Source organism: Ursus maritimus, unplaced genomic scaffold (assembly GCF_017311325.1).
Source record: "Ursus maritimus isolate PB19 unplaced genomic scaffold, ASM1731132v1 scaffold_1, whole genome shotgun sequence".
Classification (NCBI taxonomy): Eukaryota; Metazoa; Chordata; class Mammalia; order Carnivora; family Ursidae; genus Ursus; species Ursus maritimus.
Genome location: NW_024423343.1, coordinates 25,855,403 through 25,883,240, shown reverse-complemented (window position 1 = coordinate 25,883,240; position 27,838 = coordinate 25,855,403). Strand labels below are relative to the sequence as shown.

At 39.9% G+C, this 27,838-nt stretch overlaps 1 protein-coding gene, 1 long non-coding RNA gene and 1 other non-coding gene across 5 annotated transcripts in view; 2 read left to right on the top strand and 1 right to left on the bottom strand.

Annotated features, from left to right (window-relative positions):
• Window positions 1–13,495, bottom strand: part of ACADL (acyl-CoA dehydrogenase long chain) — a 39,367-nt gene extending 25,872 nt beyond the window's left edge. Inside the window, exons 1-4 of one of the 2 annotated variants that reach the window (XM_040641193.1) lie at window positions 13,240–13,495; window positions 8,364–8,519; window positions 6,963–7,100; window positions 5,501–5,665 (exon numbers count right to left, since the gene is read on the bottom strand). In XM_040641193.1, coding sequence (XP_040497127.1) covers window positions 5,501–5,665; window positions 6,963–7,100; window positions 8,364–8,519; window positions 13,240–13,316 — 536 coding nt within the window. In that variant the 5' untranslated portion in view covers window positions 13,317–13,495. The remainder of the gene's footprint in view (window positions 1–5,500; window positions 5,666–6,962; window positions 7,101–8,363; window positions 8,520–13,239) is intronic. The other variant, XM_040641186.1, reaches the window with a different exon arrangement.
• The window catches only part of LOC103659821, a 173,443-nt gene continuing 156,949 nt past the window's right edge, over window positions 11,345–27,838 (top strand). Inside the window, exons 1-3 of one of the 2 annotated variants that reach the window (XR_005837524.1) lie at window positions 11,345–12,851; window positions 14,269–14,357; window positions 15,190–15,326. This is a non-coding gene — a long non-coding RNA (uncharacterized LOC103659821). The remainder of the gene's footprint in view (window positions 12,852–14,268; window positions 14,358–15,189; window positions 15,327–27,838) is intronic. The other variant, XR_005837518.1, reaches the window with a different exon arrangement.
• Window positions 16,827–16,929, top strand: LOC121100024. The gene has a single exon (XR_005831769.1). It is a non-coding gene; the product is annotated as a U6 spliceosomal RNA (small nuclear RNA).

Genomic DNA, 27,838 nt, shown 5'->3' with positions numbered 1-27,838 from the left:
CTAGCCAGCTTTTATAGAGCATAAAAATTCCAAGTAGCATTCAAGACCTCCAAATTAGACTCAGATGACATCTCAAAGCCCACTATATTAGAGATTATTTGCCACCATGTACCTATCTGCCTCCGTTCACCCTGGTTCCTTCCCCTATCTCTATTGATCAAAACTTAGCTATTTAATCACTTCTTCGCCATTTGGCTAAGATCAAGTGTAAAACTTAGCTATTTAAAAGACTATGTCTCAAATGCTTCCTCTAACAAGACTGCTCTAAAAGTGGGATAGATTATTTTTCAAAATATAAAATAAACAAAGATTCACAATTGAAATATGAAAAGTACAGACAATATTCCAGACCAAAAAAAAATATTGAAAACAATTTTACCTCCCGGAATAAACACTTCTAAAATACACCTTTCCATCATTTTTTCAATGGAAACAGATACAAACATGTATGTATCTTTATAAAACTGGAGCCATACGTATGCTTTTGACCCCCAAATAATATCTAATGCTTTTCTATAAGATCATTTTTATCATCGGCATAGAATTACATTGTATAGGTTTATCATGATTTTTTAAAACAATCTATTTAGGTAGTTTCCAATTTTTGTAAATGTCTTACAACGAATACCATCATGTATAAAGAATCTACATCACTTATCCTAATCCTTGGGACCTGTGAAGTGTTACCTTATATAGAAAAAGGGTCTTGTAGATGTGATTAATTTAAGGATCTTGAGATGGGGAGCTTACCTTGGATTATCTGATGGATGGACCTTAAATGCAAATGTCCTTGTGAAAGAGAGGCAGACGGAAGAGGAGGGGCAATGTTATCAGAGAGGCAGTTTGGATCGATAAGATCTCAGGCCAGGAATGTCTCAGACACCAGGAAATGGAAGAGACAAGGAATGGATTCTGCCCTAGAACATGTAGAGGGAGGGCAGCCCTGCTGACACCTTGATTTGGGCCGATGTGTAATGATTTTGGATTTCTGAACTTCAGAACTGTGAGAGAATAAATTTCTTTTTAAGCCACCAAGTCTGTGGTAATCTGTTACAGAAAACATAGGAAAATAGCACACTCTCTTAGAGCATTCATCTTGAATTTCGGTGATTAATTAAAAAGATCTTCTCTTTCTTGCCCACCTCACTCACAGACTCAAACCTTCTGAGGACATGCTGTATATCAAGGTAATATATCCTTCACCAAGCATACTGCTTTGCACAGAACAGGCACTAAAACGGGACACGTAGGCGGATCAGTCAGTTAAAGGTCTGCCTTTGGCCGAGGTCATGATCCCAGAGTCCTGGGACGGAGTGCCACACTGGGCTCCTTGCTCAGCGGGGAGCCTGCTTCTCCCTCTGCCCGCCTCTCCCCCTGCTTGTGCTTCTTTCTCTCTCTGACAAACAAATAAAGAGGTCTCAGGCTGCTAGCCTTAGAAAGTCCTGATTACAAGTTTGGCTTTTGGTTGGCATCTGTGAATTTGGGAGAAGGGTTCCCACCATTCCCAGAACAGATAAGAGTAATGCACTATACCTAAACTGTTTGAACAAATAATGGTTTATGCTAAACACTTGTTTTTCTTCTGGGAATCTCAACTTTTGTCACATGCTAGGTGAACAGTGTCTATGTGACCAACTTCCAATAAAATTCTGGGCACTGAGTCTCTAATGAGCCACCCTGGTAGATAACATTCCACACATATTCTCACAACTTGCCACTAAAGGAATTAAACAAGTCCTGCGGAACTCCATTAAATGAGAGCTCTTAGAAGCTGCTCCTGGTTTTCTATGAATTTCAGTCCATGAGGCTTTTCTTTTTGCTGATTTTCTTTTGTATTCTTTCACTGAAATAAATTACAGTGGTGAATACAATTAGAAGCTGAATCCTGTGACTCCTCGCAAATCACTGAACCTGGAGGTGATCCTGGGGACACCTGACATTGGAAACAAGGCCACCTGTTTAAAAGATGAGTTGAATGATGAAAACATATAGTTTGGCTTTCAGTAAAAGGAGAGATGATTATAAAGAACATTTTAAAGCTGCGTGCTATTGTATTCTAACATAACTTTTATCATAAGTCAGTATGAAATATTAGTTCCTAAAGTCTGTACATGGCTTATTAAAATAATTCTTCTATATAGGGACATATCAATGGTAATAAAGGTAATGATACAACTCTGTGGTTTTAAAAAAAACTTCTGAATGGTGAATATGAAATATTAAAAATGGTTTTAAAATATACCACTTAGTATTACCAAGAATTCAGACCCTCACTATAACCCTATTAAATAAGTTATCACTGACACAGACATGGAGGCTCAGAGATTTGCCCACAATCACAGAATTGTTATCAGAATACCCTGGACCTAAGGCAGTCATCATTCTCCAGAACACATCACCTATTAGGCCATAAAACAAGTTTCAACAAATTCAAGGAGATCAAAGTCATACCACGCACCTTTTTTGACCATAACACTATGAAACTGGAAATCAACCATGAGAAAAAAATCTAGAAAGAGCACAGATTCATGGATGTCAATAACAATGAATGGGTCAACCAAGAAATCAAAGAAGAAATCAAAAAGTACATGGAAACAAATGAAAACACAACAGCCCAAAATCTTTGGGATGCAGCAAAAGTGGTTCTAAAAGGCAAGTTTACAGCAGTACAGATTTACCTGAAGAAGCAAGAAAAATCTCAACTAAACAACCTAACCTCACAAGGCGCTAGAAAAAGAAGAACAAACAAAACCCCAAACGAGCAGAAGGAAGGAATAATAGAGCAGAAATAAGTGACATAGAAACTAAAAATAAAAAACACAATACAACAGATGAATGAAACCAGGAGCCGATTCTTTGAAAAGATCAACAAAATTGACAAACCTCCAGCCAGACTCATCAAAAAAAAAAAAAAAAAAAAAAAAAGATGACCCAAATAAACAAAATCACAAATGAAAAGAAAAATAACAACCAACACCACAGAAAACACAATTGTAAGAGAACCTTATGAAAAATTATATACCGACAAATTAGATAACCTAGAAGAAATGAATAAATTCCTAGAAACATATAACCTACCAAAACTGAAGCAGGAAAATTTAGAAAATTTGAACAGACCAATTATCAGCAATGATACTGAATCAATAATAAATAAAACCTCCCAACGAACAAAAGTTTAAGACCAGTCAGCGTCACAGGCAAATTCTATAAAACATTTAAATAAGAGTTAAAACCTACTATTCTCAAACTATTCCAAAACATAAGAGGAAGGGACACTTCCACATTCATTCTATGAAGCCAGTATTACCCTGATACCAAAACTAGATAGACCCCCACAAAAAAGGAGAAAGAACTACAGGCCAATATCTCTGATGAACATAGATGTAAAAATCCTCAACAAAATACTAGCAAAACCACTGGGTGGCTCAGATGGTTAAGCGTCTGCCTTTGGCTCAGGTCATTATCTCCAGTTTCTGGGATCAAGCCCCACATTGGGTTCCTTGCTCAGTGGGGCATCTGCTTCTCCCTCTGCCTCCCCCCCCCCCCCCCCCCCCCCGCCGCCCCGCTCATTCTCTCTCTTTCTCTCTAATGAGTAAAAAAAAACCTTAAAAAAAAACCCAACAAATCCAACAATACATTAAAAAAATCATTCACCATGATCAAATGGGATTTATTCCCAGGATACAAAGGTGGTTCCATATTCAAAATCAAACAATGTGATATATCACATCAATAAGAGAAAGGATAAAAACCATACGATCATTTCAACAGATGCAGAAAAAGCATTTGACAAAGTATAAAATCCATTCATGATAAGAACTCTCAACAAAGTAGGTCTAGAGGGAACATATCTCAACATAATAAAGGCTTTATATGAAAAACCTAAAGTGAACATACTCAATGGGGAAAAAACGAGAACTTTTCCCCAAGGTCAGGAACAACACAAGGTTATCCACTGTCACCACTTTTACTCAATATAGTATTGCCACAGCAATCAGACAACAAAGAGAAAGAGAAGGCATGCAAATTGGTAAGGAAGAAGTCAAACTTTTACTATTTGCAGATGACAGGATACTATATACAGAAAACCGAAACAACTCTACCAAAAACCTATTTGAACTGATAAATGAATTCAGTAAAGTTGCAGGATACAAAATCCATGTACAGAAATCTGCTGCATTCCTATACACTCATAATGAAGCAGCAGCAAGAGAAATTAAGAAAATAATCCCAGGGGTGCCTGGGTGGCTCAGTCATTAAGTGTCTGCCTTTGGCTCAGGGCGTGATCCTGGTGTTCTGGGATCGAGCCCCACATCAGGCTCCTCCGCTGGGAGCCTGCTTCTTCCTCTCCCACTCCCCCTGCCTGTGTTCCCTCTCTTGCTGGCGGTCTCTCTCTCTGTCAAATAAATAAATAAAATCTTAAAAAAAAAATCCCATTTACAACTGCGCAAAAATAATAAAATATCTAGGAATAAACTTAAGCAAAGAGTTGAAAGACCCGTACTCTGGTGAAAGAAATTCAAGACAACATGAAGAAGTGGAAAGAGTACTCCATGCTCATGGACTGGAAGAACAAATATTGTCAAAATGTCTATACCCAAAGCAATCTACAGATTTACTGCAATCCCTATCAAAATACCAATAGCATTTTTCATAGAACTTTGACAAACAATCCTAAAATTTGTACCGATTCACAAAAGACCCAAAGCAATCTTGAAGAGCCAAAGCAATCTTGAAAAAGAAAAACAAAGCTGGAGGCATCACAATTCCAGACTTCAGGTTATATTATTACAAAGCTGTCATATCTCAGTTTATGTGTGACCACTTTTTATAGGCCTTCTCTCACACTCATATCTAAATTCATTTTCCCCTTTCCTAACAAACACACATGCTCCAAACACATATGCTAGTCTCCAGGATAGCACCCTGTCTCCTTCACAGTACTTATCATAATTTATAATTAGGGATCTATTTATTTATGTGTTTCTTGTCACTCTCCTCAGTAAGCACAACTAACACATCTGTTTTGTTTGCCACTGTGTAACTCGCAAATTAAAAGCGCTTAGTAAGTAACCTTCGAATGACTGAATAAGTGATCTTACTCATTCCCATGGCGCCAATTCTTTGCACCCCAGCCTACCACCAGAGTTCCAAATCCCTATTTCTAATAGCCTGCTGGACATTTCCACGTGAACGTCACATCACATCCAAAATTCATCATGCTCCAAATTCAAGTCATATCCTACCATTTTATTTGCATTACCCCACATTAATATCTCAGAACAGCATATATTATGATGTTTTATTATTATTCATATATGATAAGGCCTTATTTTCCTACTGGAGTTTGAAGTTACTTAAGGCTGTAAATTATGTTTGTGTTCATCTTTGTAACCCTCCTTGCATATTGTTCAAAAGTTTGTATGAAGTGAGTACTAAGAAAATATTTGCTGTTCAGCACTGCTTCCAAAAATTTAAAACCAAATGAATGCTGATTTACCTTCCAGCTCCAGGCTCTGTCATTGCTAGGGCACCAATACATTTCCCACTGGTCATCTGGGGGATGAAGCGCTTAATCTGTTCTTTTGAGCCATACTTTACAATATAGGGCATGACAATATCTGAATGAAGACTAAAACCTGGGCCTGAACAATTCGAATATATTCTTAAAGAGAAGAAAAGAAGAAAATATAAAGCACAAAATAGTTATTTTGTTCTGCTTTCAGTTTCTTTGATTTTCAATTAAACAACAAATTATTAAGTCTTATCACATTGTGTGGTAATAGCCTGTCCAGACAAACCTAGGAAGTTCCTGCAAGATTTTCTCTTTGTTTTTATTAATCCTTTAATTTCTGGCTCTAGCACAATTAATAGTAATCTAACAGAGCTCCATGAATACTTACTTAACGAATTAAAAGACAAAACACTTAAAAGTATTAATCACCTACAGTTGTATTACCCTAACATAGCAACTATTTTCATTTTGGCACATTACCTTTGCCGTAAGGATATATTCTAATATAGTTGCAGTCATGGTGTGAATTTGTACTTAACTATTTTTTTAATCATGTGACATGAAAAAGTCCTTTTTTTTTAACACAGTTGTCACAACAATAATGTGAAATAGCTGTAAAATATTCAAAATTGTTTACGTAATGTAATTTACCTAGTCATTCCCCCACTACCAGACATTTAGATTGCTTCCACATTTGGAGGACTATTATCTAACATAACAACGATTTCTGTACACAGCTCCTTTTTTTCCTATAAAATTACGTCCTTAAGATCAATTCCCCAAAGTGGCATCCTAGATCAAAAAGCAGAAATATTTTCATTTTTTTATGTGTATCCACATTTTTAATCACCAGTTATTGATTGTCCTAATTGATAATGCCACTAATAGTATGAGTATCTCATTTTCACTGCAACCTTTTCAGCAATGCATATTATGATTTTGAATTTTCACCAACTTTTGCAAATACGCAAAATGATACCTCCAGGTTAATTTAATTTGCATTTGATTGGTAGTTAAGGATGAGCTTTTTTCATCTAAAAGAACCCATTTGAATTTTGTTTTGATGAACTGTTGGTTCAAATTCTGTGCCCATTCATCAACTGAAATCTTTATTTCTTATACATTAAACTTTAAGTATATTTGACGGAAATATCTTTCCACTTTTTTTTCAAATAGCTTTTTAAAAGAAGAAAAGTAAACATGAAGCAATTAAAAATGAAGGGATCTCTTTAACTTTCAACAGCACCTATTTTAACAATTTAAAAGTGCATTTTCCTATCTTCCCACATTAAAAAAAATGCACAAGCCTATATGAGGGTTTTATTCATTCACACTTTACACTGTTTTCAATATTAAAAGATTAGAAAGTGTAATTTACCATCTTCTCAGAAAAGTGAGCAGCGTGCTTTAACAAATGAGACTCTACTTCAAAAGTCTGCATACTTACTGTTCTTCCCAAGTAACAGCTGTCGAATACAAGTCCCCACCAACACCACCATGATGTTCTGCAATATTGACACCGAGCAGTCCTTGCTTTCCAGCTTTTTCCCAAAGTTCCCTACTCACTTCTCCAGCTTTCTCCCATCTGCAAACAGCAGACATTTTAAAATCAGAAGAACTTTTTTCATATTATTTTCATGGTCATAATTTGAACTTATGAATGATAGTGTGCCGGAATGTTCCCTTAATTTGAGGTAATTATCATTGACATGGGCCATAACTTTCTATTTGCATCTGATTCTTTCATTGTTTCTCCTCGTTCTTGCTCTCTTCCTTACTTCTCCCTATTTGCCACTTCTCTCCTGTCTCGACTATTCATTGGGCCTGCAAATTACATCCACTGATATTCATGGATACAGTTCCTCTCAGCTGGTACTCTTAGGATGGAATCTTAGTTGTGCCACAGTCATGGGAATTTGTCCAACTGTCCTGTAAAGGCAATTGCCCTCTATTTCCTTAAAGTGCTGAACTTACGGGGATGAGCATATACAAAAGGTGACAAGAGCAGGCAATCTTAAGTTTAAGTAGGAACAATAGAAGAACAGAAGCATCTTGCAGCTGAACTGTCAAATGATCTTCTGAAAAGATTAGATTTTCGCATAAAACTGTGGAACCTCTGCTTTTCTTCTTTAAAAATGAGAATGGCATAACGAGGAAAGAGATGGCAAGTCAGAGATAAAGAATCTGAGAACTTTTGTTTTTGTTTTATTTTTTTATTTTTTTTTTTAAAGATTTTATTTATTTATTTGACAGAGATAGAGACAGCCAGTGAGAGAGGGAACACAAGCAGGGGGAGTGGGAGAGGAAGAAGCAGGCTCATAGCAGAGGAGCCTGATGTGGGGCTCGATCCCATAACGCCGGGATCACGCCCTGAGCCGAAGGCAGACGCTTAACCGCTGTGCCACCCAGGTGCCCCTTGTTTTATTTTTTTTAAGTGGTAGTTAGATATAGTTAGTAAGTATGAGGTATATTTTTGAAGATACTGTTTAAAGGTAAACACAGATACCTCAAGGAATTTTAGAAGAAAAGAGTTTATCATGTATGTTTTGATGTAATTATTGCCTAAAGTACCTTAGAATAAGCTGCAAATTTTCAAAATTTTCTTATTTTTAATTGTATATTATAAAATTTATTTAAATAGCTTTAGACTAACTTAATCTCAGGATTCTTAAGAATTCTTAAGTTTATAGTTAAATAGTTAAGTATTATAGTACAATAGTTAAGAGAGCAAAATGTTAATAGAACAATTAACACAGTATATTTTCTGTAGAACAACATGCACCATTCTAGAAGTGGTTCTCATTGTCCCCCTTATGCATATTACTTTAAAGGAAAATGGGCCACTTACTCTGCATGGTAAGGAATCACTTCTTCTTGAAAAAACTTCCTTACACTTTCCCGGAAAATGTCATGTTCTGAAGAAAAGATTCTTCTAATTCCTATGTCTGTTAATTTTTTAGCAGAAGGAGTTTCTAGACGGTCTTCCCCTCCGGAATGAGAACATCTTAAAAATATACATATACATTAAGAAAATTAAGTGAATTGTTACTCTTCATATCCAAATTAGTACCACTGAACAACATGGAAGGATAATTCTATTGAACAACATGGAAAAACACTGGTTTTCTTCCCCCGCAGACACACTACAGAGGTAGGTAGAAAAACTCTGAAATTTGACAGACCTGTTCAAATTTGAGCATTACCACTTTGGATAGGCTCTATCCCATCTCGATGAGATCAAGTAGTTTGTCTTTATTCAACTCACTCTTCACTTCCAAACCCATAATGAGGACATCATGGCTATGACCGACCACATGTCTGAGCTGAGGTAAAACAGTGTGGTCACATGATGTGAATCATATTACATAAAACTCAAATACCACCACAGAATAATACTGATAAGTTTTCATGTCACTATGATGTTTAAGATAATATTAACATTTTTTCCAGAATTAATATTTCATTCAGAATCATACAATTTGAAGTGGCAGGTGTGTAAGATATACACTTTTTTTTTTCTTTTTTCTTTTCTCTTTCCTTTTCCCCTCCTCTCCTTCTTCCGTTTTTATTTAAAAGACAGTTTGTTTATTGGCAATTAGTCTGTCTCAACCTTTTTTTTCCCACGGTAATGAATTATTTTGCTTAGCTTATGTATTTTTATTTAATGCTATGAACTGAATCGTGTCACTCCCAAATACACGCCAGAAGCTCTAACTCCCACTGTGATTGCATTTGGAAGTAGGGCTTTGAGGAGGTAACTAGTTAAATGAGGTCATAAGGCTGGGGTCCTAATCTCAGAGGATTTGTGGCCTTATAAGAGGAAGAGAGTCAGCTCAAGCTCTCCCTGTGTGCACGCAGCAAGGAAAGGCCATGTGAGGACATAGGGAGAAGGCAGCCATCCAGAAGCAAGAAACAGAGCTCTCACCAGGAATTGAACTGGCCAGCACTTTGATCTTGGGTTATCCAGTCTTTAGAATTATGATATAAATTTGTTGTTTTAGCCACCCGGTGTATGGTATTTTGTTATGGCACAAAGCTAAGTAATACACTTAATAAGCATTTTCAGTCATTTTGCTTTAGGTTTATCTTTTATCCCCAACTTTTAGTGCAGTTTATTAATATAATTTGAGATACTTTTTAAATGGTAATCTTTGGTTGTGAACATGTAATACTACAATCTTTTTTTTTAATACTTTCAAGTCTGCCTTTTGCCTTCATGGTTACTACTCAGTCATTCAAATCGTTATTTTTAATGGCTCATTCATTCATTTGGTCAACACACACTTTCTGAGTACCTATTATGTAGCAGGCACTGTTAGGTACCTTGGGCTACAAGAGTGTGCAAAATAAATAAAGATCCTTGTTTTCAGGCTCACATTTCAAGAAAGGGAGACTGAATAATGATAAATAACACACTAAAGAAGCAAATTACAGAATAAAGGAGAAGGTGATAAATTCTATGGAAAAGAAAAGTGGAGCAAGGATCAGAGTGTGTGTCTGGGACAAGGCAGGGACAATGGCTGCAGTATGGAATAGTGCAATCAGGGTAGGTGAAGTTAGAAAAATGAGATTTGAGCAAACACCTCAAGGTGACAGCCAAGCAGATTTCTGGAGTAGAAGCATCTTAGGACAAGAAAGCACTTAAAGCAAAATGTGTCAGGCAGGATGGTATCTGGTGTGTTCTAGAAAGAGCAAGGAGGCCAAACGTGGACTGAGTGAGAACAGTAGATCAAGTCGGAGGTAACAGCACCAAGACCTATAGGGGTTTTGCATACCACTATACCTTTACATCAAATAGGCCAAAATTTACTTTATCCCATAATTGAAATTGATGAAGGATAGTTGGAAGAAAGGCAGGCAGGGACAACGGGCCTCCACCCTAAGAGGAATTTACACCCTTAAAAGGATTTTACAGCGCCCTGGAAGGAGGCCTCCACCCTTTGTCATGTGACAAAAACCCGATGCGATGACAGGTGCAGGGAGGCTTCATCAGATTAAAGCAGCCCTCCACCAAGCCCATAAAACCCCCTAGACTTAGAAACTCCAGTGGCCGCAACGCTCGCAGTTCCCCTTGAAGTGCCCTCCCTCTTCAGGACCTTTGTATAATCACTTAATAAACTTTACTACTGCTCAGTAAACTTTGCTTTCCTGCCCACCACTCTGCAGGTCTGGTCTACCTCTTCATTCTTACAAGCGGCGTGACCAAGAATGGTGAGCACTAAAGGAAAGGAAATCCTGTAACAAAATGATTGGTTCCAATTTCCTGCTAGTAGAAATAAAACTATAATGCACACGTTTGTCCATAGAGCTTTTCCATACTTGGAATTTTTCCTTAGGAAAAAAATGTGCTGAGACTAGGAAACCGGTGCTCTCAAACTCTAAATCATCTGTCAACATAATTAGCAATTAACAGGGTGGAATTTATATTCCAGTCTGCCTCTATCTTAAAATTTTATATCCCATAGTACCTTAAAGAAACCTTTGGAATATTTCTAAATAAAATATACCAAGACCCTAGAAAGTGAAAGAAATGCCAGGAAGAATAAAGGGTTTCAGGTCAGTCAAAAGTGTTCAAGAGAGAATATGAGGAAGAAAATCAAAACAGTTGACAGCCAGTATGTTGGAACATCCATTTCTTGAAGGCCAAGGAAACTTACTGAATAAATTGGTCCTTTTTTTCCTTATAAAGATCAGGAAACCTGTACTGAACAAAAATAAACTTCTACTAATTTAAGAGGCCAGGCTCTATTATTTTTTTAAAAATCATTTACATTATAAAAGGGAGACAGTCTCCACCAGCACCTTCAGCAATACTTGGGAACTGGTTATAAATACACTATCTCGGACCTCACCCCATATCTAGTGAATCAGAATCTGTATTTTAACAAATTCCCTGAGTGACTCATTTGTACATTAAGAAGCCTGCTATGATAAAACTACAGTCCCTGACCTATTCAGAGGGTCCCTCGGGTCCTCCTTTTTCCAAAATTCTCTATTATGAGATTTTCTTCCTATACTTCAACCAAAGTAATTTATCCCAATAGACCTAATGCAGAAACAGATACGAGAATTGGGATGTGTTCTACTAAGCCAATGTAAATGATGTCTCTCTTTTGAAAAAGCTATTTTTCACAAAAATGGTATTTATAACAACATGTAATGGGTTTATTATTGTTACTTTTTACTTATTATCGAGATATAATTGACACATAATATGTAGTTTCAGATGTACATGATTCAATACTTGTATATACTGTGAAATAATCAACACAATAAGTCTGGTTAATATCCATCATCCCACATACTTATAATTTTTTTTCTTGTGATGATCACTTTTAAGATCTACTCTTCTAGCAAATTTGAAATATACATACAGTATTAACTACTGTCATCATGCTGTACATTCAACTCCCATGACTTACTTTAGCGCTGAAAACTTGGACTTTTTGACCCCCTTCACCCATTTCTACACCCTGCCCCCCAACCACAATGTGTTCTCCGTATCTATGAGTTTTTTCGTTTGCTCTTTTAAGATTCCACATATAAATGAGATCATACGGTATCTGTCTGTCTTACTTCACTTACCATATCTCTATTGTTACTTTTAATTAACTAAATATTTGTAAAATTTGTTTTGTAGTTATCTATCGATATCCATATGGATAGATACAACCCCCCCTCCCCGCACGCGCGCGCATACACACACACACACACACACACACACGAAGATCTTTGGGGGTCCTCTAACTTTAAGAGAATAAAAGAGTCCTGATAACAAAAATTTGAGGATCACAGTCTTACGAAGTTCTGGGGAAGAGCTCAGAAAAGTATGTGCATCCTGAAGTCAAGTCACCTCCTCAGTAAAGTCTTCCCAACTGTCCTCAGGAGGAAGAGGTACTTTTCCACATCTGAGAGCTCCACCAATGCTGTAACAAGCTAATTTATCATTCATGTCATACTCCTTCAATAGTGAATCCTGGATGCTTCCAGTTTACCCGATGAATGGATTTGATGTGTCAGCCAGTATCTAAAGCTTTTGATCTCATAAACACTACCTTCATCATCACAGAGCCACTTAGAAACGATTAACTTTTCTGGATTTAATTAATTAAAGGATTTGTTAAATAAATCTCAATGCCCTTGTCTGATGGGGCGGACGTCAGGTCTTTGCTGTCCTGGGCTGCCTGCTCCGGGGCACTCTTGAAAGTACGCTTCATCGCAGACGCCTGCCACTTTCTCCACACCCGCGAGGCGGGAGTCCCTCCTCCAGGTTCACAACCCTGAGACCGCCTGGGGCACTACGCCGCCGCCTTTCGCCACGGTTCTAGGCCCAAAGGTAGGAGCCCGAGTCCCGGTAAGACGCCCCTCCCCCGCAACCCCGCGGCCGGTCCTAGAATCTCACGAGCCGGGTTGGGGCCAGAGTGAGCCTTGGCGAACCCCGCTTTGGGCTTTCGCGCTACTCCGGGGGTCACAACCGAGGCCTGCATGCGCCCTCCTCGACGTGGGTCCCATCCCATCTTCCGGCGCCGCAGGACAAGGCCCAGCCCCTACCCCCGGCGTCTCCCGCGCCCACCGCCCGGCCCCGCCCCTCGCGCGCCGCTGCGGTCGGTGCCCCCGGGGGGTCCCTCCCCCCTCTCTTCTCCCGCCCTTCCCTCTCCTGCCCCGGCCCACCACCGCCCCGCGGCTCGGGCGGGCGGTTCAGCTAGAGCTCCGCCGGCGCTCACCTCGCGGCCGGCCGCGAAAGCCAGGCACCCCGGCAGCCCCACCAGCGCAGGGAGCTGCGGAACACGCGTGCAGCCATGGCTGGGACGGCGGCTAGGGCGGCAGCGGCGACGGACACGACTCCTCGGAGGCTCCCGGGCTTGGCGCCGGCGGGCCAGTTCTCCGCGGGACGCTCCTACTGGGTCGTCCCCCGCGAAAACCGCCCCGCGAGCTTTTGCAGAGCCGGAAGCCTGAACGGGGACTGCTGCGACCTCGCCGAGCCTGCCTCCTCCGGGGAGAACGGGTGGAGCGTCGCCCCGGGCTGCAACACTCCCCTCTGAGTCGTAGCCAACCAAGTTTTTGAATTCCTGTTTTGCCATTCCCTTTTTCCTCTAGTTACCAAATACGGTTTAATAATTTACATTTCAACGCAATGATAGTGGGAGCTATTCAAATTAATGGAATTGGTATTTTGGGGATAGGAGGTCTCGGAAGGATTTTGAACTCTGAAGTAGTTTGCTGGGTGGAATTCTAAGGAGGTAAGGCAGGACCTCCAGGCCATTCTAAAAGTTGAGGACAGTTATGAAGGCCTGAAAACGAGATTTTGCGTTAGAAATCAAGAACACATTAACTGAATGCAAAATATTGGGAAGTTAAAAAAAGGAAGTTAATTTCAAACAGAAGCATGTGAATAATATTAGTTGACTGGGGGAGCACAGGGCTTCAGGCAGGCTTGCCAAAATTCTAGACTTGATGCCTGGGGGTCTTAGGACCTCCACCACTAGGAGTCTGTGCCAGGGTACTTACTAGCTTCAGACTGTTGGTTTTTCAAGATGATAGTTGGCTCATCGAGTTACTTGCCAGTACGGCGCAATAAGAGACCTTTTTCTGCATGGTCTTGCTGAGCCTCTGAAAAATGGTAATAATAAAATACTACTTGAGCGTGTCTCAGTGTGGTGTGAGAATAACCGCAGCAGCAGTAACATTTGATGATGCAGTCCAGGTTTCTGTCTAGTTAACCCATCTCATGGGTGATTTTTTTTTTTTTACAGGCTTAATTAATTCACTTTAATTTTCTTGTATAAAAACACTGTGTGGTGGCAACAGCTGGAGCCTGGATCCTCTACACGGAGACTTTGCTGTAGGTCTTTACTAGAAGGTCTAGTGAACTGGTAGGGAGACATGGTGAACAGGGTCCTTTTCTAGAGATGTCTTGGTGAGATTGATGTAGATCTTAGAGATGGCATGAAAGGTGGCCTTGGCAAAGCTGTTCCAGGCGGCAGTGCAACCTTTGGTCTAGGTGTAGCAGTTGTCGATAATAGTTATCTTCAGCAGCTTCCTGGGCCAAGATGATGTCCGTGCTTCTGGGGGCAGGGATGAGGCATGCCAGCACAGAGACACAGTGACCTGTCACATTTCAAGGGATGGTGTGGGGTTGCTGCTCTTGATCTCCTGGTAACCTCACTGCCCTGTGTCTATAGAGAGGTGGGCCAGGACTATGGCCCCGTACATGGCAGAGGCTGTCTCCTTGGAGCACACCAGAACCAGCTTTGGCTGTTGTTGTTCCGGATGGTGACAAACACCTTGAACTCGATCCACTGGCCAGCACAGATGTCCTTTTGCATGGGCCTAATCTTTAAAGAGAGTTACACCCAGAAAAAAAGTTGATGATCTCAGACTCCTTAACAGGCAGGGAGAAGAATAGAACTCCTCCAAGAACTTTATCTTTTTTTTTTTTTTTAAGATTTTATTTATTTATTTGAGACAGAGAGAGCAAGCGCGCACAAGCAGGGGTAGAGAGGTAGAGCGGCAGAGGGAGAGGAAGAGCAAGAAGCAGACTCCCCACTGAGCAGGGAGCCCGATGTGGGGCTCCATCCCAGGACCATGGAATCATGAACTGAGCTGAAGGCAGATGCTTCACTGACTGAGCCACCCAGGCAGCCCAAGAACTATATCTTCATGTCCTTGACCAGGAAGCCCAGTTAGTGACGAGGAGCCACCTCTTGTCCTCAAGCCTTGCCTTGGCAAGCTCTGCATCCTCCACCCCACCGGACCACATCTGTGACCTGGACTAGGACAGCATTGCTGAAGCCTCTGCATACAACTCTCTGTAAGTGTTAGCTCTTTTTATTCTCCTCCACTTACATACTCACATTTTCAGGTGATGGTGACTTTTACTAATGGCCTTTGATAATCAATTTGACAAAAGTTAGATTTTTTTTTCTAATTCAAATAATTGGCTCTAATAGTGAAATTTCAGATGCAGACGATTTGAAAAAGATAAAAATTCATTTACCTATCAAGGGGAATTAGCGGTGCCAGGGCAGAACTGTGGGGGAGGTATCTGAAGCAAGCAGTTCTTTGTGGCACCAATCATATGCCTGGCTATGTTTCTAGTCTCTGAGCAGGACCAGGGGTGACTGTGTAGACAAACTCAAGATTTCCCTACTTTTAGAATTATTGCCAAAATCCCTAGGAAATACAACAGTGTAAGAAACCCCAAGACTCCCACCTTTAGAGGAAGTGTCTTTCTTTTTTACATTTTTTCCAAATTAAATTTCTTTGAGCACTTTGGTCATCTTATTAATTTTTCATCAAAATTACTTTAGCTTTTTATTCAGAAATAGTTTTAAAGTCACAAAAAGTTGCAAATATAGTACAATTAACTCCCATATGGCCATTACTCAGATTCTCCAATTGTTAACATTTTGCCCCATTTGCCACATATATGTATTCTTTTCGGAGTCATTTGAGGATAAATTGGATACATCATGCCCCTTCACTCCTAGTGTATATTTCCTAAGAGTGAAGGAGTTCTTTTAATAACTATAGCACAGTTATCCAAAGTAGAAGTTTAACCCTGATGTAATATTCTATTTATTTATTTATTTTTAAAGATTGTATTTATTTATTTGAGAGAGAGTGAGTGAGAGAGCACAAACAGGGGGAGCTGTAGAGAGAGAAGCAGATTCCCCACTGAGCAGGGATCCCGATGTGGGGTTTGATCCCATGACCTGAGCTGAAGGCAGATGCTTAATGGACTGAACCACCCAGGAGCCCCTATTTAAGAATGTTATATTAGGATTTGAGGCACCTGGCTGGCTCAGTCGATAGAGTGCGACTCGATCTTGGGGTCGTGAGGTCAAGCCTCACGTTGGGAGTAGAGTTTACTTTAAAAAATAATAAATAGGGGCCCCACATCGGGCTCCCTGCTCAGTGGGGAGTCTGCTTCTCCCTCTCCCGCTGTCCCCCTCCCCCTCCTTCTGCCCCTGCCTCTCTCCCTCTCTCTCTCTCTCAAATAAATAAATAATATCTTTTAAAAGAATTCTTAAATAATCTACCATCCATATTCTTTCAACAAATATTCTAATATATCCTTTCATTATAATTAAATCTGATAGAATAAAAAATGGACATGTGCCTGCAAATGGCCTGAGCAGACAAGACCAATTCAGTCACAAAGCTGAATGATGTGGTAAATAAAAGAAAAAGAAAGAGATTAAATTTCCATACTGCCTCCAGCCCATTGGCAAGTCCTTGAAACAGGTGTGAGTGACCTTCCTCTGGGAGTTCAGCTGCCCCAACATTAATATTTTGCTAAGGGCATTGCTCGCTTCCTCAGCCCATTTGCTAAAATTAGAACAATACAGAGAAGATTAGTGCGGCCTCTGTGCAAGGATGACACACAAATTCGTGAAGCATTCCATAAAAAAACAAAACTAAACTAAACAAAAACTTTGCTCAGGGCAAAAGGCAGTCTTAGCTTACCATTATCCTAACCCTCCAGGATCCTATAAGTCTTCTTTAACATATTAAAAATTCCTTTGGAAACTTCCTTTATCTCTACCCCCCAAGATACATGTGAGCAATCATCCTTCAAGCATATGGCCCACTGATACTCATCTGAAGGGTCTCCTGAGGGTTTACTAAACAGTAATAAATGACCTTTCCCTAGCAATAGCTAGCCCCGTCAAGCTCCTGGAAACCTTGCTTCCAAAATTCCTTAGGACTATGCTAGCCCTAACCCCCTCCCAGTTTGAAAGTATATAATCAGTCATCAGTCACAACCCCAGTACAGTTCTTTCTGCCCACGGGTCCTATTCCTGTGTTTTAAGAAAACCATCTTTTTTGCACTGAAGACATCTCAAGAATTCTCTCTTGCCATTGGCTCCAAACTCCAACATTTTGTATCACTGAATTTAGCTTATTTTGCAAGACTAACTTATCTGGGTCATCTCTTCCTTGTATCTCTGGAAATCATTGGCAAACCTTGAACTATTTCCCCAAGGTTGATATGAAGACCAGTTCCCTCTCATTTAAGAAAGTTCTAATATTATAACTAATAAATAATCACTGTGAAGAATAATCACTGGCTTCCTGTATCACTGTATGGTGATACAGTTGTCCCCACCCCCTTATCTGCTGAGGATTCCAAGACCCGACCCCCCCCCCAACCCCTCACCCCCACCCAATGTATGCCCCAAACCACGGAAGCACCAAATCCTATATAGACCTGTATATACCCAAACAGAACAGGTTCAGCCACACACCGCTGACAACATTCAAAGTCAGAGAAACTAGTGGTGGTGAAACAAGAAAGTAATTTATTTCAGTAAGACCAATACCAGGAAGACAGCTGACTAACATCTTAAAGACTGTCTCCAAAATGCTGAAAATACTTCCAGGTTTATATAAGGAAAATGTGGGGCAAAGGAGGGTGGGTACTTGCAGGTAGCAGTGTTAAGTCAAATGATCATTTTCTTAGAGTCAATCACAGGTGGGGTCTTACCGGCTCAGGGCAGTCCTTATTGTTTGAGGGGGTAGTTTGGATTCCCATCAGGAGATGCTTTGCTCCCAGGGTCTTCCGCCTGAGCCTAGAGACAAGCTGAAAAGAAGAACCCAACTAGAAAGTTTGAGGTCAAAATGGAGGCAGTTGAAGTCCTCTTTCACTATGATAAAGCTTAATTTATGAATTAGGCATAGCAGATTACCAACAATAATAGAGTAGTTATAATAATATACTATAAAAAAGTTACGTGAATGTGATCTCTCGAAAGATCTTATTGTACTGTACTCACTTTTCTTCTTGTGATAATATGAGATGCTAAAATTCCTGTGTCATGAGATCAGGTGAAGTGAATGACAGGAGGGATTGTGATGTAGAATTAAGCTACTAATGTCTGAAGGAGAAGGGTCTGATTCTGGACCTGGGAGATGACCACAGGCAACTGAAACTGTGGAAAGTGACACTGGATCAGTGGGGTCTACTGTTAAGCTGATTTATAACGATATACCCCTGAGCCTCATTCCATCTTTTGGTTCGAGTCCTTCCCATTTGTGAACTGTTTTTCGTGTGTGCAGAAGAAACTTTCACTAATTACTTCAGTGATTCACTGGTTTTGCTTTCGGCTATTTCTGAACTTTTGACAAGTCCAGTGCAGAATATTTTGTTATCTTGTCTCCCTAATACTCTTTCACCTGGCACAGCTCCTTTTGTCTGATAATTCTTGACATTGACATTTTTTGAAGAGTAAAAGCCAGGTATTTTTAGAAATAGTTTGGTTTTTGAGGTTTCCTCATGGCAGAATGGGTACCTAAATAATGTAATGTCCTTCTCAGTATATTGCATCAGAACATCCCTGGTGCTAGTTTGTCCCATTCTTGGTGAGGTTAATTTGAACCACCTTAATTTTAATATCTCAACTTGGTTAGGATGTGTCCACCAGGTTTCAACATTGTAAAGTTAGTATATTTCATAAAGTTAATATGTTTCATTTTGTGAAATAAGAACAAAAGTGCTTCTGAATGCAGAGATGATTTAGTCAAATTGCCAAATGTTTCAAGAATGCTTTGAGTCATTTATATCTCCCTGGCAGGAATAACTCACGTTTTTTATGTGAGAGTTTGCATGGCATGCTTTTATTAATTGAATGTAAATTAGGGCCAGAGTAATCAGGAAATGTTCCAGTTAGTGCATATACCTTGAATTTGAAGGTCTGGGAGTTAACAAAAGGGAAAGAAAGATCCGGACACTGGAGGAGTTTAGAACAAAATTAGGAAGGCTTATAGAAACAAAGGACAGTAAAGAACTGGAGGATGTATCTTGGGAAGAAGTAGGAACTCAGGTTCAGCAGATTGGTAATCGCTGGGAGGCAGCCTGGGACACAGGGCTGACTATAGATTTAGGCATGAGACTACCTGGATTTAATCCTAAATCTCTGTTCCTTACAGGTTGCTGTCATTGTGGGGATTAAATGCTCTGTGTTTATGTAAAGGGTATTGCACATAGATTTGCTGCATTGTAACCATTCAGTTTTGTTACTCTCGTCCAGTTCAGTTCAGTTGGCCAGTATTTTTGTTATCACTAAATATCATACCAAGGAATTTAGGTTTGATGTGGTAGGAAATAGATACAAGGCATAGGAAAGCAAAGTTCATTCATTCGTTCACTCTCTTATTCAGTAAATACTTGTTGAGTTCCTCCTCATGTTGAGAGTACATTGTACAAGATCAAATATCAGCTTGCAAAGATCTTGGAATGCATTTATGAAAATAAGACTCGTATAAGATGATTTAAAATACAAGACGGAGTATGAGAAATGTAGAAGTAAGGTAATAGTCCAGGATAAGGAGTTCACACTCTGGGTGGACTACTTGATTTGCTTCTTTTCCCCCAACTTTATTTTTATGGGATCGTGAAAAAGTCATGGGCATATAGCATTCCACAGATCAAGACCAAAGTTGGAAACCTTTCTCTGAGTTTCTCTCTCCATGTCTCTGATTCCTTATTTGTAAAAAAGGAGTATTAATAGTGTCTACCTCACAGGGTTATTGTGAGGCTAAAACAGGGCAAAATATGGGAAGCATCCAGTCTGGCAGCAATAGGAGCCTAGTTCATAGTAAACCCATTGCTGTTTTTCCTTGCCTTCACACTTACGAGAGGCCATGCTCTTCCCAAGTTGCTAGGAAAACAAAACCCAGGGACCTTTCCTACTAATTTAGTTAGCTATCATTCATTTGGAAAGCTGCTTTTTCTAGTTTCCAATATTAAGCCCAATATCTTTATTGGCCACTTTAGACAATCCTTGTCTTGTGGCCAGACCCCGGAGTGAGCAAGTGTTATCAGTGTTAGCTTTAAGTCTCTACTCTTCATTTCTTTTAAAGCTTGTTCTTCCCATTTTAGAGAAAGCAAGAGAGAGAACAGCAAAGCGCCCCATTACTAATACCATTTGAGAAAATGCTGCCCTTTCTTTCCTTTATCCCAGAGTTTGTAATCAACACTAGGTAGTTTTAAAACTAATACTGAGGATGGATAGTTGTTTTTTTATTATATTATGTTAGTCACCATACAGTACATCCCCGGTTTTCGATGTAAGGCTCGATGATTCATTAGTTGTGTATAACACCCAGTGCACCATGCAATATGTGCCCTCCTTACTACCCATCACCGGTCTATCCCATTCCCCCAACCCCCTCCCCTCTGAAGTCCTCAGTTTGTTTCTCATAGTCCATAGTCTCTCATGTTTCATTCCCCCTTCTGATTACCCCCCTTTCTTTATCCCTTTCTTCTCCTACCGATCTTCCTAGTTCTTATGTTCCCTAGATGAGAGAAATCATATGATAATTGTCTTTCTCTGCTTGACTTATTTCACTTAGCATTTTCTCCTCCAGTGCCGTCCATGTTGTAGCAAATGTTGAGAAATCGTTCTTTCTGATGGTTGAGTAATATTCCATTGTATATATGGACCACATCTTCTTAATCCAGAAATCTGTTGAAGGGCATCTCGGCTCCTTCCACAATTTGGCTATTGTGGACAATGCTGCTATGAACATTGGGGTGCATATGGCCCTTCTATTCACTACATCCATATCTTTGGGGTAAATACCCAGTAGTGAAATGGCTGGATCATAGGGTAGCTCTATTTTTAACTTTTTAAGGGACCTCCACACTGTTTTCCAAAGTGGCTGTACCAACTTGCATTCCCACCAACAGTGTAAGAGCGTTCCCCTTTCTCCACATCCTCCCCAACATTTGTTGTTTCTTGCCTTGTCAATTTTTGCCATTCTAATTGGCATAAGGTGGTATCTTAGTGTGGTTTTGATTTGAATTTCCCTGATGGCTAATGATTTTGAACATTTTTTCATGTGTCTGTTAGCCATTTGTATGTCTTCTTTGGAAAAGTGTTCATTCTTCTGCTCATTTTTTGATTTGATTATTTGTTTCTCATGTATTGAGTTTGAGACGTTCTTTATAGAATTTGGATACCAGTCTTTTATCTGTAGTGTTATTTGCAAATTTTACACCACCCTGGAAGGAGCCCTCCACCCTTTCCCATGTGACAAAACCCTGATCGGATGACAGGTGCAAGGGAGGGTTAATCAGATTAAAACAGCCTACCAACAAGCCCATAAAACCCCCTAGACTTAGAAACTCTGGTGGCAACCCTCTTTGGTCCCCTCCCTCCTTGGGAGCTTCGTACTATCACTTTGCCGTTGCTCAATAAACCTTGCTTTGCTGCCTACCACTCTGTCTGGTCTACGTCTTCATTCTTCGAAGCAGTGTGTTCAAGAACCATGGGCCCCGAGAGAGAAAAAAATCCTGTAACGAAACAAATATAAACTAAGGTGCAAAAGAATTTCATCTGTCCAGGTTCTAAACTGAGCAATAATTCTGGCTAAGTGTTCCAGTCTGGTACATACAATCACTGAGAATGTTAAAATTTAAACTTTGTTCACCTTTAGGGGAACAGAGTTTTCATATCTTAAAGGAGAACACAAGATTCTAGACCATGAAGGGACAGATCGGTCGTCTAACTTTCTGGAAGCTTTCAAATTCATTTAGCTATTAACAATGAATACAGAAATGTCACAGGATTTCTTTTTTTTTTTTTTAAGATTTTATTTATTTATGTGACAGAGAGACAGCCAGTGAGAGAGGGAACACAGCAGGCGAGTGAGAGAGGAAGAAGCAGGCTCCCAGCAGAGGAGCCCGATGTGGGACTCGATCCCGGAACGCCGGGATCACGCCCTGAGCCGAAGGCAGACGCCTTAACGACTGCGCTACCCAGGCGCCCCACAGGATTTCTTGTCAGACAGCAGTAAGTCCAGGAAGTGGAGCCAAGAATGGGCTAAAGTTGAGAGATTATTTCATGATGAAGACAGAAGCAAAGGAAAATGTGGTAAGAACAGCTTGTTGGGAAACCTCTCTGGCTTGCTTCAGTTTTCTTAAGGCTCCTTTGTACACAGGCTGAGACAGGTCATCTGCTAGGCAGCATGGATTTAGGAGATATAGGAGATATATCCTAACTTCCATTTACTCACATGTAAATGAAAAATAATGGTACCTATATCATGGAGTTGTTGGGAGTAGTTTTTAGAAAATGAAGACAAAGTGGCTAGAACAATGACAGGATTATGAGAAGCACTCAAAAATTGATAACTTATTGTCATCTGTAAGAAATATTCATATTTTGGAGTACAAAAAAAGGCAGAGAAACTCCTAAAAACATTGAAAAAAACAGTAACACAGAATTACAAGGTTAAAAAAGATGAAAAAATTACCCCCAGCTATCCAGTTGAAATATTAAAATCTTTAATCCTTTGGAGTATACGAAGGAAAAAAGAGCTTCTAACTGTATTTACCTCTCCCTCTCTTTTATAGTACTTATTTGATTTATACAAAGATACACTATCTTGTATGTTTAACAACCGTGTATGTAGTGTCTCTTAATTAGGGGTGTTTGAGGAATAGGGGCTGCTTATGTTTCTGTCCTGATACCTATCAGTAAATATCAGGTCCACATGGCCCTTTTCTAGACCGATAGAAACGCCGGCTTCTCTAACTTGAGTTGCTAGATGTCTGCTTATAAATGTATACAAATAGAGTGATTAGAATATTTTAATTTATATTTGAAGGATATCTTGATGACACGTTAAGAAAACTGAATCTGCCTCCTAGAACACTTGTATATTGTTTGAGGTTTTGTGCCTCAGTAACAAACAGTATTTAATTGCACACACAGATGTTTGCTGGGTATATTCACTGAAATTTTATTCTGATTTTTTTTGCCTGGGGTTTTTTTTCGGGGGGTTGATTTTGTTTTTAAATATAAAAATCTAGAACAACAACAAAACTGAATCTAGAATTTTTTTTAAAAGCTTAGAGAGAGAGCACACGTGCATGAGTTAGGTGAGGGGCAGAGGGAGAGAATCTCAAACAAACTCCTCAAAGAGCCCCACGCAGGTCTCAGTCCCACATCCCACGAGACCATGACCTGAGCTGAAACCCAGAGCTGGAAGCTTAACCAACTGAGCCACCCAGGTGCCCCTGGGATTTGTTTTCTAAATTTGTCTGAAATACATATATATTTTTTCCCTTACAGAGGGAAAAACTAGTTGTTATGTTATATTTGGAACATTTTCTTAAAAAAAAAAAGTAAGTATCTTTAGCCAACACAATTTTTGCAGAAAATCTAATTGTCAGGATTAAGAATGGATTTGTTTAAACTTCAAGCTTGGAAATCTTGCTTCTAAATTTCTCCCCTCTGGGCCACATCTATAATAACTATTAGTGATACACATTTTTAAACAAATCATTGCTCAATATGAAAAAGATTATAAAATTTATATTCTAGGGCTGCTCTGTTCTTTATTTTATCTAGAGAGGTCATTAGAAGTATGTATGTCCTCTGATGAAAAGCCAAACAGATCTAATCAAGTAGAGAAGTTTTATATACATTTTAATGCATTATAGTCTTAGACTAAAGAAATCTAAGCATGGGTCATGCTGTTATGTGAATCCTGGACAGTATCAAAAGGATGATTGTTAAGCCATTTGCTTGTGTTATATAGAATTATTCCTCTGCATGGGACGCCTGGGTGGCTAAGTCGGTTAAGCGTCTGCCATCAGCTCAGGTCATGATCCCAGGGTCCTGGGATTGATTCTCGCATCAGCAGGGAGCCTGCTTCTCCCTCTGCCTGCCACTCCCCCTGCTTGTGCTCTCGCTTGCTCACTCTCTAGTAAATAAATAAATAAAATCTTAAAAAAGAGAGAGAATTATTCTTCTGCATAGATGATTTTTACTCAGAGTAAGATAAGCCTTTATGGTAAGATTTCTCCAAGAATATATGTCCTTTGTGATAAACAGGAGGGGGGAAGAGTTACGATGGCAAAGTAGTAGGGGGACCCTGAGCTTGCCTTGTCCCTTGAACACAGCTAGATCAACATCAGATCATTTTGAACAACTAGGAAACCAATCGGAGGATTAAGAAAGCAATCTGCACAGTTGGAGGGAGAGAACATGGCAGATGCAAGGTTCAGAGCTTGAATTGGGGGAGAGAGAAGCCACGGTGCTGCGAAGGGGAGGGATCCCTTTTTGCAGAGTGAAGTCAGGGAGAGAGAGAGAGGAGGGAGTGGTGCGTAGGGTTTGAACAATAAATTGTGGTGAGGGCATCCCCTGGGTCTCACTAGGAGAAAACATTCCCCTCCCTGGAGTACATTTGGAAGAGTGTATTTTGCCTCTCCAATGACAAAAGGGCTGTTGGAGCCATTGAGCAGCCTTTCGACAACAGGGGCCAGAGGCCTGGGCAGTGGGAGGATAGCCTGGTCACAGCTTTTCCCTGTGCATCACAATGGACTCCAGCCACCGTGCACACGCCATGCGACTGCTTTTCTGGGACAGGATGGTGCAGGGCACGCTGCAAGCCCCTCCTCCAGGGGAGGGCAGTGGGTCCACACCTTGCCAGGCCCTTTAAGATTTGGAGTTTTGAATCCCATCCATGGGCCAGAGAGAATACAGGAGAACTGTGGCATTGGGTATGCCACCAGCCGGGCACAGACAGGTTGAGGGCAGTGATCTGATGAAAGCTTGGGACACAGGAGATTGTTCACTATTCTGTGAGGGCCTCCTGAACAGTGGCAGCTGTGAGTTCCTCTCTCCAGAGAGGAGAGGGCAGGGTGACAGCATCTTCCACCCCCTGGCCACCAGAATGGTCGGACTTCAGAGAGAAACAGAGCGCTTGCAGTGGAGGCTGAAGTCGTTTACATCAACCCCACCCCCCTGCGCTCAGCGTTGATATCTTTACTGGGGCAGATCTGACTGTGAGCCCGCTGGTGAGCCAGTGCAGCGGGCCTCTCCCTCAGAAGACCAACACAGGCCCCTGAATGTACCAAATCTGCTGACCATTGAGTCTCCAAAGTGTCAGCTTCAGTTCTGGTGGAAATAGGCTTCCTTTTTTAAAAAATTTAAAATATTTTTAATTTTTAATTTTTGATATTTATGTTTTATCTTATTTTTTTTTCTTCTTTTTTTTTCTTATCAGGCTTATAGTTTTTTTGTTTATTCATTGGTTTGTTTCCTTTCCTCATTTTTTTGGATCAAGATTTTGTTTTGTTTTGTTTTCCTTCTTTCTTATTCTTTGGAATCAGGCTTATAGTTTTTTGTCTCTTTATTTGCTTTTTCTTCCTTTTCCTTGGATCAGGCCTTTTTTCCCCTCTTAGGCTTATCTTAACAAGTAAATTAAAGTATACCTTGTTAAAGGTCAAAACTCTCCCCACTGCGAACAAGGAGGAACGCTGTAGAGGACTGAAGGACTGACCTGTGGAAAAGAGCAGCCAAAACACAAAGCAGAGTGCACACAGCATACACCAGAAACACTTCCTGAAATGCCAGGCCCTGGACAGTGTGTGACTCCTTCTTAATGTAGTATTACTCTCAGGAGTAGGAACTGTAACAAGCTTTCTTTTTTTTTAAATTTTTTTTATTATATTATGTTAGTCACCGTACAGTTCATCCCTGGTTTCTGATGTAAATTTTGATGATTCATTAGTTGCATATAACACCCAGTGCACCATGCAATACGTGCCCTCCTTACTACCCATCACCAGTCTATCCCATTCCCCCACCCTCTTCCCCTCTGAAGCCCTCAGTTTGTTTCTCAGAGTCCATAGTCTCTCATGCTTCATTCCCCCTTCTGATTACCCCCCCTTTCTTTATCCCTTTCTTCCCCTACTGATCTTCCTAGTTTTTATGTTCCATAGATGAGAGAAATCATATGATAATTGTCTTTCTCTGCTTGACTTATTTCATTTAGCATTATCTCCTCCAGTGCCATCCATGTTGCAGCAAATGTTGAGAACTCATTCTTTCTGATAGCTGAGTAATATTCCATTGTCTATATGGACCACAACTTCTTAATCCAGTCATCTGTTGAAGGGCATCTCGGCTCCTTCCACGATTTAGCTATTGTGGACAATGCTGCTATGAACATTGGGGTGCATATGGCCCTTCTCTTCACTATGTCTGTATCTTCGGGGTAAATACCCAGTAGTGCAATGGCTGGGTCATAGGGTAGCTCAATTTTTAACTTTTTAAGGGACCTCCACACTGTTTTCCAGAGTGGCTGTACCAACTTGCATTCCCACCAACAATGTAGGAGGGATCCCCTTTCTCCACATCCTCTCCAGCAATCGTTGTTTCTTGCCCTGTCAATTTTTGCCATTCTAACTGGCATAAGGTGGTATCTTAGTGTGGTTTTGATTTGAATTTTCCTGATGGCTAATGATTTTGAACATTTTTTTCATGTGTCTGTTAGCCATTTGTATGTCCTCATTGGAAAAGTGTCTGTTCATATCTTCTGCCCATTTTATGATTTGTTTATTTGTTTCTTGTGTATTGAGTTTGAGAAGTTCTTTGTAGATCTTGGATACCAGTCTTTTATCTGTAGCATCATTTGCAAATATCTTCTCCCATTCCGTGGACTGCCTCTTAGTTCTTTTGGCTGTTTCCTTGGCTGTGCAGAAGCTTTTTATCTTGATGAAGTCCCACAAGTTCGTTTTATCTTCTGTTTCTCTTGCCTTTGGAGATGTGTCATGAAAAAGGTTGCTTTGGCCAATGTCATAGAGGTTGCTGCCTATGTTTTCCTCTAGGATATTGATGGATTCCTGTCTCACATCAAGGTCTTCCATCCATGTGGAGTTTATCTTTGTGTATGGTGTGAGAGAGTGGCCAAGTTTTATTCTTTTGCATGTAGCTGTCCAATTTTCTCAGCACCATTTATTGACATTTATTGAATATGTCATCTGGAAAAGCAATTTATCTTTTTTTTTCTGATTTGATCCCTTTTATTTATTGTTTTGACTGATTGCTCTGGCTAGGACTTCCAGTACTATGTTGAATAGAAATGGTAAGCATGGACACCTTGACCTTGTTTCTGACTTTAGCAGAGAAGCTTTTTACATTTACCATTGAGTATGATGTTTGCTGTGGGCTTGTCATTTATGGCTTTTATTATGTTGAGGTATATTTCTTCTCCACTCACATTTTATGAGTTTTTTTTTTTTAATCATGAAAGGGTGTTGTATTTTGCCAAATGCTTTTTCTACATCTATTGAGATTATCATATGGTTTTTATCCCTCATTTTTTAAATATAGTGTCTCACATATATTGATTTACATTTGTTAAACTTTTCTTGTATCCTAGGGGTGATTCCCACTTGATCATGACATATGATCCTTTTAATTTGTTGTTGAATTTGGTTCCTAACATTTTGTTGAAAATGTTTGCATGTATATTCATCAGGGATATTGGCAGTAGTTTTCTTTTCGTGTAGTGTCTTTTTTT